At 33.6% G+C, this 13,029-nt stretch overlaps 1 protein-coding gene across 3 annotated transcripts in view; it reads right to left on the minus strand.

The window, feature by feature from the left end:
- The window catches only part of Zfr (zinc finger RNA binding protein), a 76,410-nt gene that overhangs the window by 50,706 nt on the left and 12,675 nt on the right, over positions 1 to 13,029 (minus strand). For all 3 annotated transcript variants that reach the window (XM_027936209.2, XM_027936208.2, XM_071612642.1), the window contains 3 exons: positions 5,782 to 6,064; positions 3,583 to 3,727; positions 1,289 to 1,507 (listed from right to left, as the gene is read on the minus strand). In XM_027936209.2, the coding sequence (XP_027792010.1) occupies positions 1,289 to 1,507; positions 3,583 to 3,727; positions 5,782 to 6,064 (647 nt within the window). The remainder of the gene's footprint in view (positions 1 to 1,288; positions 1,508 to 3,582; positions 3,728 to 5,781; positions 6,065 to 13,029) is intronic.

A 13,029-nucleotide genomic window follows, 5' to 3' on the forward strand; every position in this document is an offset into this window, starting at 1 on the left:
GACAAATTCATTTTTATGAAGAATTATATTGATATATGCATACTGCCAAATACATAAGGAATATAGTAGACACACATGCACTAAAATGTGAATGACAATTGATGTCTAGATATAAAATGCTTAGTGGTTTAACTTTTCTTAAAAAAAAAAAAAAAAAGTCAACAGTTTCTAATTTTAATAATTACCTATAAACTGGGTAAGGTAAAAATCAAGCTACCTGAAAGAGTTGTTGTAGTTACATAAAACAATGTCTTTATTCTTAGGAAATACTTTTTGAAGAATCCAGGGTAACGTATTAGGTTGGAACTTATCTAAGAGGAATATAATGAGTAGAAAGGGATGCTCTTGTACTTCCTATTTTCTTGAAGCTAATGTGGACATTAAAAAAAAAAGTGCCCAATCATTTCATTGCAGTAATTTTGGTTATAATTATAACTAATTACCCAGATAGATACACAAAAATCTGCACCTGGGAAGTCTTGTATAATAATATACAAATAATATAATAAATAGTTTCTTGTGATCTTAACAAAGGACTTCCTTCTTAAATAGGGAATATCCTGGACTATGTTTCTTAATAGATTACATTAGTACTAATTAGCCCATGTCACCTTAAAGCCTCCATTGAACGAGATAGGGTATTAAGGAATAAATAAAATGCAAAACAATAAGAAACAATGCAGTAATATAAAACCAAGAGTTTACAAACAATGTGGGATTTCAATTACTGCAACACCATGAAATACCTCAACTAGAAATTAGCAAGAGTCATGGACATAGCAAGGTTTTAACGATCATATTTCTTTAGGGAAAATTTATGATTATTGAAGAAAAATAGAGCTATTCTGTACTTTATAAATATAGATGTGTTACATAACCATCTTATAGTTTATCCCTTTAGTGCTATCCTTGAGTTTTCAAACTCATTTGAAAAAGTCAGAAAGGAAGTGATCCTATAAGACTGGGTATTTGTTCTTTTAATTGCAATACTAAGTCAAAGACTCATCACTGACTTTCAAATTCCCAAAGAGTACTTTATATTCTGCTAAAATAGTTCACTTAAAACAAAACAAAAAAAGAAACCCCACCCCCCACCCACACACACACGCACACACCTCACGAACCCCAAACTACTTAGAGTATGGTCTTTTGTCATAATATGCACATACATTTATATTAGTGCCTATCAATTCAGTTCTTGCTATCAGGAATAAGATAATTCCACAGAATATCAAGAGTTTCCCTTTGTAATTTGTTTAGTCATTTAAACACAGTTTATCAGTCTTACCAGAATAAGTAACTGCTGTGGTACTGTAAGTAGCACTCTGAGTATAGGATGGCACCACAGTAGCGGCAGCTGCTACTGGCTGTACGGTGGAGGACACAGGATAAATGGAGAAAGTAGTGGTAGCTGGACTTGGTGTAGCTGGCTTTATGGCTGTCACTTGTCGAGTTTGCTGGGCTTGAGTATACTGAGTTGCACCTTGGCTATACCCTGCTTTGGGAGCTAAAGTAAGAAACACATTAGAAAATGAGAAGAGTGAGTCAGCTTAGCTTCTATAACAATATTCTTAAACACCAACAAAAACAGGTGCTAGCAATTTCTTCTTGGTAAAATTCTTATTACCAATATGAATGAAATATATAAATAATTTACTACCTTTTCCCAAATACTTTCTACACATTTCCAAAATGATACTTTGGCAAACTTTACAACTGGAATAGTAATAGTACTTACAACTGGTAGATAAAAAGTTTTTAGATAAGCAGTATATGTGTATTTGGGCTAGTCAGTACACTAGAGAATCAAACTTATGTTTGGAACATAATTGAGAGTGCCTTCAAATATACATTTCAATTTACATTAAAAATTTCAAGGCTTAATTCTATGGAACATGTTCACATACCATTCATCACATTTAAGTGATTTGACCCTAGTGAACATCAATATAACTCTTAACTCCCAAGGTACTACTGGCTTAATTCTTCAAATGTCAATAGCTTTAGTACAGCAATTCAAATGACTACCACTCATGTCTCTGCTAAACTTTCTCCTGCCTTCAACCATATTCAAAACAAATATACACTTTGAAAGAATCTTATGAGCCTTATTATCAATCACTAAATTAGTAATTAATCACTTAATAATGATCACTAAAGAATACAAAGGTTATTTCTGAGAAAGCCAAATCTCAGAAGACCATAATCATTCTGTAACATTTATCTGTTACCTATGAAATGTGATCCACACAGATGAAGATAACATTTTAACAGAGAAAAAACTAATATTTAAGACCTAAATGACTTTAAAAGTCATACAATATCAGAACTTAAGATGAAACCAAGATCTTCTGACTCTTAGGTAATTCAATGCTCTTAAATATGTATAAGCCTAGCTTGGTAATTAATTAGCTAGGAAGTTCATTATAGACAATTACACGCCAAAATCAACAGAGAAGGCAGCAAGTAAAACAATAGCAGTCATTACAATTCAAAATATTTTAATACTACTTTGAAGAGACTCATAAAATAGTAAAATCAGAAAGGACACCCTACAGAAATCTGGGCCAGAGATGGATTAAAAAAACAAAACAAAAACCTCACCCATACTAAAAGTAAAAGGCAGAGCTGGAAGCCAATTTTACTTTCTAGTAATCCAGGGCTCTACTCACATTCTCAGGTCCTTCAAAAATAATTAAAGGAGCTACCAACTTTTCAGACTTCAAAAAGCTTAGTTTTAAAAGTTCTTAATTGAATTTATGAGAAGTTCATTTCTTAAAGTAAAAAATATGCAGGCTTCTTTACATACAAAACACTTCCTGATTTGCAACATCACATATACCGTACTTAACATTATCAGTGGCTGATAACAGAACTAACAGTCATTAAAATGAGAGATGTTTATATATGGATACTCTACCAGTGTAACTGTGCATCATGTACAAATACACACTCTATTGTCATGTATTATCTAAAAAGAACAAACTTTTTAAAAAGAAAAAAAAAAAAAGATAAGAAATTACCAAATATGGAGCCCATTAATGAAGTCTCCGTTGGTTACAAAGGCAATCAGCAATGTAAGTGTTCTAGGCATTTCTGATAAAGGTAAGAATGTGGTCGGAATTATTACCACAGCTGCTTCTATATAGTTTATTTCAGCAGGGAGGGAACTATCTGCTAAAGACCACAAATGGAATACATTTCCAGGAGAAAAGGACATGATTATGAACTGCTTCCATTAACTTCTCTATGACTCAAAGGATTTCTAGTAGTTAAAAAAGAAGGACATAGCTAGAATCTGCTACTCAATAAATACATAAAACTACTGATTTTAGGTGGACTCATTTGTGTGCTACTAAGCTTTGTGATTACTCATTAAAAATATTCTCAATCAGGGCTACGGTTATGGATCAGTAGTAGAGGACTTGCCTAGCATGCAAAAGATACTGGGTTCGATCCTCAGCACCACACACACACACACACACACACAAATAAATAAATAAATAAATGTATTTAAGAAAATATCCTGAATCATATATTTTGATGGTTAAAAATGAAATTGTGTAAGTTAATACAACCCACCTGTCTGATAGTAGGTTTCAGCAACAGAAGGTTGAGGCTGGGCAGCAGCAGCTACAGCAGCAGCAGTTGCTGTTGGCTGTTGGTAGTACTGCTTACTATCATAAGCTACAGCAGGAGCTGTGGATCTTACATATGAGTATGAGTCCTAAAGAAAATGAAAGGAAATCTTGCTAAAATTGGCAAGCAAAAAATCCTTACTATATAGAAATACAAAAAAGAAAAACAACATAAATATCAGACCTAGACATAAAGGAATCAACTCAATATAAAGAAATTAATTTTGAACTATATCAAGATCAAAAACACTTCTAGCAGCATGTTTAACTTCTAAAATCAGAACCATCATTGAAATATTTAAAAATAACATTTATTCAAATAAAATTTAATTTCATTTAAAAATTCACAGCACAACTCAGGAGACTGATACAAGAGAATTATCAAGTTCAAAACCAGCCTCAGCAACTTGGCAATGTCCTAAGCAACTTAGTGAGACCCTGTTGCAAAATAAATTTAAAATGGGACTGGGGAGATGACTCAGTGGTTAAGTGCACCTGGGTTCAATCCCCGATACCAAAAATAAACAAAAAAGACTTATGGAAATTTTGCCTTAAAGATGGATCCTACAACATTAGAAAAAATGACCCATGAAGCTAAGGGTGTAGCTCTGTGGTAGAGAGCACGCCTCACATATTTGAGGCGCTGGGCTTGATTTCCAGAACAACAAAATAAAACAAACAAAACCAACCAAACTATTTGTGTTATTAAGCTTTGTGATTACTCTAGTTTTCTCTTCCTTTTTTTTTTTTTCTTTCTTTCTGAAAGATCAAGGCGAGCTGAGTGAATTCTGGCACTGTCTAAAGTAAGGAGGGGTGGAAAGGCTGAAGAAGTAGTCATGGCCCAGAAAATGATGGATTTCAAAGACCCTATTAGAAACAACAAAGTTAGGCTGTGGCTGTGGCTCAGCAGTAGAGCGCTTGCCTAGCATGCGTGAGGCACTGGGTTTGATTCTCAGCACTGCATATAGTAAATAAAGGTCCACCAACAACTAAAAAAATAAAATCAATAGCAAATACTAGTAATGTTGATTTCATTTTTTTCCACAAATAAGAGAAATCTGGGGCAAGTCCAGTAGGATCAAAGTTTAAAACCAAACAAACAGCCAGGCACAGTGGCACATTCACGCTTGTAATGCCAGCAGCTTGGGTTCAAAGCCAGCCTCAGCAATTCAGCGAGGCCCTAAGCAACTTAGCAAGATTCTGTCTCTAAATGAAAAAAAGAACTCAGTGGTTGAGCACCTCTGGGTTCAATCCCTGGCACCAAAATAAACAAACAAATAAATAAACCCAAACAAAACAAAAAGAAACTGGGTTAAAGAAATCAGAACTAAATTTAATTAAGCTAATGGTAATCAAGTAATGTCTTCAAACAAAATATTATATAAAGGCGATTTAGAACTTCAAAAAGAATGAACAAGTACCTAGATGAGTAAGAGCATGAACAATTTTTGTTATTTACTAAAAAAGAAAATCTTGACAACATAAATGTACAGGCCAGGGGATTTCCATCTTTGGTAAGTGCCTAGAAGAAAATATGTAACATATTTGTCCAATATAGCTTAGGCCCATGAGTTTAAAAAAAAAAACTTTTTGAGTTGTAGATGGACAGAATGCCTTTGCTTATTTTATGTGGTACTGAGAATCAAACCCAATGCCTCACACATGCTAGGCAAGCACTCTGCTCTGCCACTGAGCTATAGCCCCAGTCCCCATCATTCTTAAAAGAGCGAGCCACACCTATGTTTCAGATGGATAAATAACATTCTAGTACAATCAAGAACATCTGTCCTATGCCTTCTTTTTTTTTAATCAAAAACTTGGGTACAAAATATTTAACCTAGAATTCATGTGTAACTTTTAAAAAGCTAAAGCAAAAAAAAAAAAAAAAAAAGTGTGTATGTGTATATACATTTACACACACACACATATAATAAACGGGGTAAGGGAGAATTACTAAAATTCATTTCAAGAAAATTTAATGCTTATTGTCCCCCAAAATATCTAGAAAATCCATTCACTTTTCTCGTTACCTATATATTTTGGAAGACTCAAGTTTGAGAAGTACTGACTTGGGCATTATATTACATACTGAGAGCCCACTAAACTTTCACATTAAGGTGATTGAAACTAGTAGTTTTCTTACCTGATAGTTCTGTGTAGTAGCTGGAGGTGGTGGTGGCGGTGCTTCTTGTTGCCTCTGGGTGTAACCATAGTCAGTTGCTGTGTGTGCAGTAGGGTAGCCTCCATAAGCAGCAGCTGTTGCGGCAGCTGCAACAGCTACTGGTGCGGGCCTGGCAACTGCAACTGTGGCGGCTGCTGGTGCATAGGCAGCAGTAACTGTGTGAGCAGCTACTGGAGCCTGATGGACAGTGTAGCTAGCAACTGTAGTTGGATGAGAATAGGCTACACCGGAAGCTGGCTGCTGGCTATATTGTGAAGTAGAAGAATAAATATAACAAAATTTAATTTTAAAACCAAGGAGTAAGTCAACTTAAAGTTATTCATCAACTTAAATTAAAATCACATTTGCAAGTAATTTAGTCACAGACTACAAAAGGCCAAGTATTTGAACTCAATAAACCTCCTACTTAACACCATATTTGTTTCTGTTCTTTAATTTCTATTCCTGAATCCCAATACATTATATATTCACACATATTATGTTTTGGATCATGGATCATATTGCAAAGCAAGGACAGCAAACTGGGATAGGATCATTAGGAAGAAAAAGAAAACTGACCAAATTAGGAATTTAAAGAATTATTTGTTGTATGTGAAGTTCTTTATTGTATTCTAGTTTTTATAATCTGAACAAAAAAATCTTGGCACTCTACCACTGATCTCTACCCTCAGTCCTGTAGATATTTTTGATGAACAAACTTCAGAGGCAGTAATGGTGATATGTGCTACTAGCATTTAACTTGGTGGGCAGAAGAGGCCAGGGATTCTGTTAAGACATCTTAAGATGCACCCCCAAAACAAATACCTAAATTATGTCAACAGTCCTCTGGCTGAGTAATTATGTCTTAGGGTAGAAAACTTCCACTGGAATACGAACTTAGATAAACATTCCATCTTAGAGGCAGCATTTCATTATATTAATTTTTCTTAAAAATGTTATAGAAGGAGATCCAAATCAGATGATTTGCAATCATTACCTCAAAAGAGGCAAAAATATTTTCCTTAACAGTAATCAAATAATTTCCCACCGTTATTTTAACTTTTAAATCGAGACCCTATGTCACTTAAAACCGAAGGCCTATAGATTTGTTGCTTAACATTCTCAAGATTCCACTTGCCAAAGTTGAATAATTAAGGTAGAAATACCTTCTAAAGAAATGAGGGCCCCAATGGCTATTAAGTGGGCAAAGTTAAGCTGACCACAAGTTTTAATGAGCTGACAGTTAAGAATAGCTAAGTGGGTAGTGGGGACCCAGACATAAGATGAAGCTGCACTAATAGAGTATCTGAATTCATGGGCTATAGTACAGGGTATTCTGCATGGGTGTCCATGGTACCATACAGTTTAGAATAAAAATTTGGGGGCATTATATTTAACTGTATTATGGAAAACACTGAAAACCAGGATGTGTTAAAGGGGAATCAAGATAAATCTTACAGATATGGGTTTTAATTCATGTAAAACAGAAGGACCTGAGGAAATTCAGTCTAGAAAAGGTAATAGCTGCCTTCTAAAAGAAGACACTTACTCCATGTTGCTCCAGAAAACAGAACTAGAACCAACAGATGGAAGTTACAGGGTGGCAGATTTCAGTCCAATATGAAAAAGAAAACAAAAAACAAAACAAACAAACAAACAAAACTTAGAATAGGGTCCAAAGAACAGAATCCAAAGAAATGCCAATAGTTTCTATTTGGATGAGATTTCCATATTTTGATATAAAACTAACCAACATTTTCTACATAAATGCCAAGTTATAAGACAGGAAAAGGGAATTTTATATTTTAATAGTGGGAAGTGGTTGGGACTTGACATTTTCTGTGGGCAATTCTACATTCTTAAGAAAAACTGTCAAATAAGTTATACATCATCAAAATTCCCAGACCTGAGAAAAAGAATTATAGTTAAATATAAATACACTAGGTCTGTGAAACCTATATTAATCATTTACTAATAGGGTAATATTTCACACATTGGATAGAAAGGACTTTGGTTATTTAAAAATTCAAATAGTCTTGGATTCTTATACAGTTGTCCCTCAGTATCTATGTGAGATTGGTTCTATGACTTCCCATGGATGACAAAAACCAAAGATACTCAAAAGTCCTTATATAAACTGCTCTAATATTTGCATACAACCTATATTCATTCTCTTGTAAACTGTAGATCATCTCCAGATTAACTGTAACACTTAATATTACATAAATATTTGTTATGTTGTATTTTTTAGGAAATAAAGAACTTCACCATGTTTAATATAGATGTTATTTTCTTTTGAATTTTTCCATTCACAAAGTAGAACACACAGGTATAGATGGCTAACTATACTGTTTCCATTCATCCCACCATTTCTTATTCAGTATTTGTCCACATTTCTTGGTCCCCAAAGTTTGTCCTATATGACAAAAAGCAAGTGGGAATATAGTGGAATGTCAAGTCAGCTAGGCAGGCAAGTGATTTATATTCCCTCTGATTATAATTCTAAAAGTACATGTGACACAGGAATATGACTATGCTCTGATTCATTCCTTCTGCCCCAGTATAAAAAGTATTCTCCATCACTTTTCCAAGTGTCTCAGTTTGAACAATAAATTAATGTCACCCTTCCTAGGAAGCTTACAGAAAACATGCCAGTTCAATTAGCAATTACTGTACATATATATATCGATATATATATCGATATCTATCTATCTATCTATCTATCAATCATAGGCTGCCTAATCCAACTCTGCCCTGTAGAGCCAGATACGTACTCATCTGAACTGGAATGATAATCTCTACCAAAAGCATTAGGAAGAATGATAATGCAGTTTTAATTCCTAGTGTACCAAGCACTAGGGCAGCTGAATGCTGTTCAGAATAAGGTTAGAGAACCCAGAGGGTGTGTTATTTTAAATCCATCTGAGAAATTCTTTTAATTACAAACATTTTTAGAAAAATTACCTTTAACATGATATAGATGATCAGATTCAACTAATTAATTGCATTGATTCAACTAACTATCTAGTGGATAAGTAAATTTACTCAAAAAAAATTCAGACCAAGGACTGGGGGATGTAGCTCAGTGGAGAGCACTTTTCTACATGAGGGAGGCCCTGGTTCATCCCTAACACTGGGGATTGAGGGTGCATTATAAAGAGAAGAAAATTCAGGTCAAATCAAGTTCAAAGTAGTTTATGCAAACTTTATCATAGGTAAGAGACAGTAAAAAATCAAGGTTTTTACCTAGTTTGAAGCATTAAAATAAAAGCTGTTAAATTTTCTCACTACACAAAACATAAAATGTACCTGTCTTTAAATTATTTCTTGAGTAAACCAGGACATGAAGTAAACAAAAAATCCAAGTATTGGGTCATAAAAATATTTGTGAAATATGAAACTTCTGTTTACTAAGCATCCTGTACAGCAGAAACTCCTATTTGGATAATAATCTCCCTCTGAAGAAAGTCTAATCATCTTGTCTGTTTTAAACTGGAAAAGCTAATTAATCAACCAGGAAACAAACACAAGAATAACGAATAACGTGTAAGAAAGGTAAAGGAATATTTCAAGAGTCAGACATAAAGAATAGTTACTTCTCTTGGTAAAAAAGAAAATAACAGAAAAGACAGTATTTAGGGAATTATTAAGGAGTAATAATTTTCTTGGATTTGCCTTGGAAGTTAATGACCAGATTCCTACCCGCTTGTCAAAAAGTGAGCTAGAGGCCTAAGATAGAACTTCCAGGCAGCCTACTGCTTTTTCTTTAAATAAATAAATTAATTAACTACCAAAATCACCAGACATTTAAAGAAAGCCTATTTTAACTACAAAACCTCGTGGGAAATAAATCTCTCAAGGTAACAGATGAGAATTTTCAAAAACTAATTTGTATCTATAAAACAAGAACTTAGCATTACTTAGAACATGAAGTTGAGCAATACAGTCAAGTTAAAGATATGAAAAATATAAAAGAAAAAGGATACATTTACAAGGTCTAATATCCAAGTAGAAGGAATTATAGAGAGAAAAAGAAAAAAAAAAAGTAGATGAAAGAAATTCCCTAAACAACTGAGTGAGACCCTGTCTCAAAATAAAATATGAAAGAGCTAGGGATATGGCTTAGTGGTTAAGTGCCCCTGGGTTCAATTCCTGGTATCAAAGGGGAAAAAAAGAAAGAAATTTAAAAAATTCCCCACTTCTGCAGAAAAACACATTTTCAAATTCAATGGTGGGCCTACACAATGCAAGCAAAACAGAATAAAAGAACCAAACTTGGAGACATAGTATTTTTTACAACATTGCAACACCAAAAAACATCCTTCAATTTGCCAAAGAAGGACAGGAAAAAAAGAAAAAAAACCTAGCCACCTACAGTGAAATGAAAATTAACTTCTTATAGATATACTAGTGGCTAGTAGACAGTAGGGAAACGTCTGTTCCAAACTCAAGGAAAAATTATTATTAATGTAGACTCCTGTACTCAGTCCAACTACCCAGCATAATGATATTTTTAGACATGCAGGGAGTGAAATTTACCTCCTGTAAGCCTTTTCTTAGGAAGCTCCACGAAGATACACTCCAGGCTAAACAAAAAGCATACCAAGAAATCATGGGGTCATGCCATCAGTGGAGAAAGATGAAAGCATAGGTCAGCAGCTACACTGCAGGCCCAGTCATCTATGGTTTAAAAACTGGAATCAGCAGAACAGAAATCTCGGAGAAAACGATATCCAGAAGACAGAGGATTGTACACAGTAGATAAGAGACAAGGAGGCTAGAAATCTCAAAATATAATCAAGACAGTGACAGCAGGTTAAAAAAAAAAAAAGCAATGAAAGACTTCAGGAAATATGAAAACTACTCAGGAAAGGCATGATCCCAGTAGAAGAGTTCACAATTAGGCAATTAGTACAGTATGTAAAAGGAAAAATTCATTTGAACTTCAGCCTTCAAAGATTTTGTTAAGTGGTACAAGACTGTAAAAATGAACATACTGGGAAATGTAATCACAGAATGAATGGTATCTGGATCCTCAGTGAACACTATTTACACATTCATAATGGAAGAGTTTTTGCTTTAAAGTTTTGGCACCAACCTAAATTACAGAAGATAAACTGATTGCAGAATATAATATAAATGTTATCATAAGTAAAACTATAACATGAGATGAGGTGAATAGAAGAAAATCACAAGCATTTAAAATTCTTAGAGGGCTGGGGATGTGGCTCAAGCGGTAGTGCGCTCGCCTGGCATGCGTGCGGCCCAGGTTCGATCCTCAGCACCACATACAAACAAAGATGTTGTGCCCACCGAAAACTAAAAAATAAATATTAAAAAAATTTAAAAAAATAAAATAAAATTCTTAGAGAATACTGAACTACTGTTGAATCTTTGATGGGCTAGAAATGGAATGTATAATCTGAAGAAATAGAAAGAGTCTACCGCTGAATTTTGGAAGAAGAAAAATGAGAAGCAAGAGAAGATAAGCACTAAATTTTAAACAATGATTACAGGAAATACAAAGATAACTGCATTCCGCTGATAAATTAAGAAATAACAAAAGAGGCACATTATTTAGTGATATGGAGATTAACACCAAAAGAAAACTAGACTTCATTAAGGACAAAGGTCTCTGGGAAGGGTAAATTTTTAGTTTCTACACAACAGTGGCTCTCAAAATGTGATCCACGGATTCCTAAGACCTTTACAAAATGGTTCATGAGGTTCTTCCCTTTTTTATTAAACATGAGACCAGACTGCCTTCATATATTTTAATCCAAACAATTTACTGCAACAGGCAAAATGCAGAAATAGATTTAAGAATCCAATAGCTTTGACTGAGAATTAAAAATTTTTTAAAAAATGTAAAACAAGTCTTTCTGATCTATTTTTCGGAATTTCATTATTTTTCATAAAGATATTTTTGGTTGGCATGTTATTTCTCTTATTTTGAATATTGTAATTTCTAATGTAGTAAACATCAACATAGCCCAAAAAAACAAAAGCCCTTTGGGATCCTCAATAATTGCAAGGGTCTGAGGGAATCCTAATACCAAAAAGAACTATTTTTATGACACAATCCATTAACTTTGAGTTTGTAATGATTATTCAGCATTCATTTTCCTGCTATTTATTACCCCTTAAACCAAAAAGATTCTTTTTATTATGCAACAGAAAAAAGAAATTGCCTAGTTTATTAATAACAACTACTTACAGTGAAGTATGGCTTATAATCAATGGGAACCTAACAGAAAATTACTTAACCTAAACTCAAGAATCATATAACAAGTAGGACCGAAGCCTGAAGAGTATGGCCCCAGTGTATGTACTCTTAGCTACCATGTCGACTCTATAAACTTGTGTTCTTAAATAGTCTACAACATGGAGACAAATTCAACATTTAACAAAAATCAATTAATGTAATTAATACACAGAAACAGAGTGAAAGCCAAAATCCATGCAATCATATCAAATGATGTAGAAAATGCATGTATTATAAAAAGCACTCAACAAACTAGAAACTGAAGAAATGACTTCATAATATTTATGAAAAGCCTACTACTAACATCATAATTAATAGAGTAAGACTCAAAGCATTTTCTTGAAGATCAAGAAAAAGACTTCTATTTAACATGGAACTGGAAATCATAGCCAGAGCAATTATGTAGGAAAAGGAAAGAAAATGTGTCCAAATAAGAAAGAAAATAAAACTATCTTTGTTCACAAATGACATAAAATTGCATGTAGAAACCCCACAATATACCACAAAAATTAACAATCAGACTACGCAAATTCACCAAAAAGTTGTAGAATATAAAGTTAATACACAAACATTGGTACATTTCTATATAATAATCCAAAAAGAAAATTAGGAAAACAATTCTATGTACAACAGAATCAAAATGAATAAAAATATTTAAGAATAAACTTAGTCAAGAAGATGGAAGACTTGTGCAATTAAAACCATAAAACACTGCCAGAACATTTAAAGATACAAAGTGGAAAAACACCCCATGTTTGTGGGTTGGAACACTTAGTATTAGGATGTCAATGCTCAGTGAGCCACCGATGCAATGCAATATATATCAAAATCCCAATGACTTTAAATTGCAGAAATTTAAAAATCAATTCTAAAATTTGTATGAAATTGCAAGGGAACCCACATAGCCAAACAACCTTAAAAAAGGACAAAGCTGGAGGTCTCATACCTCCTAATTTCAATCTAAA

The sequence above is a fragment of the Marmota flaviventris genome, chromosome 5 (assembly GCF_047511675.1).
Source record: "Marmota flaviventris isolate mMarFla1 chromosome 5, mMarFla1.hap1, whole genome shotgun sequence".
Classification (NCBI taxonomy): Eukaryota; Metazoa; Chordata; class Mammalia; order Rodentia; family Sciuridae; genus Marmota; species Marmota flaviventris.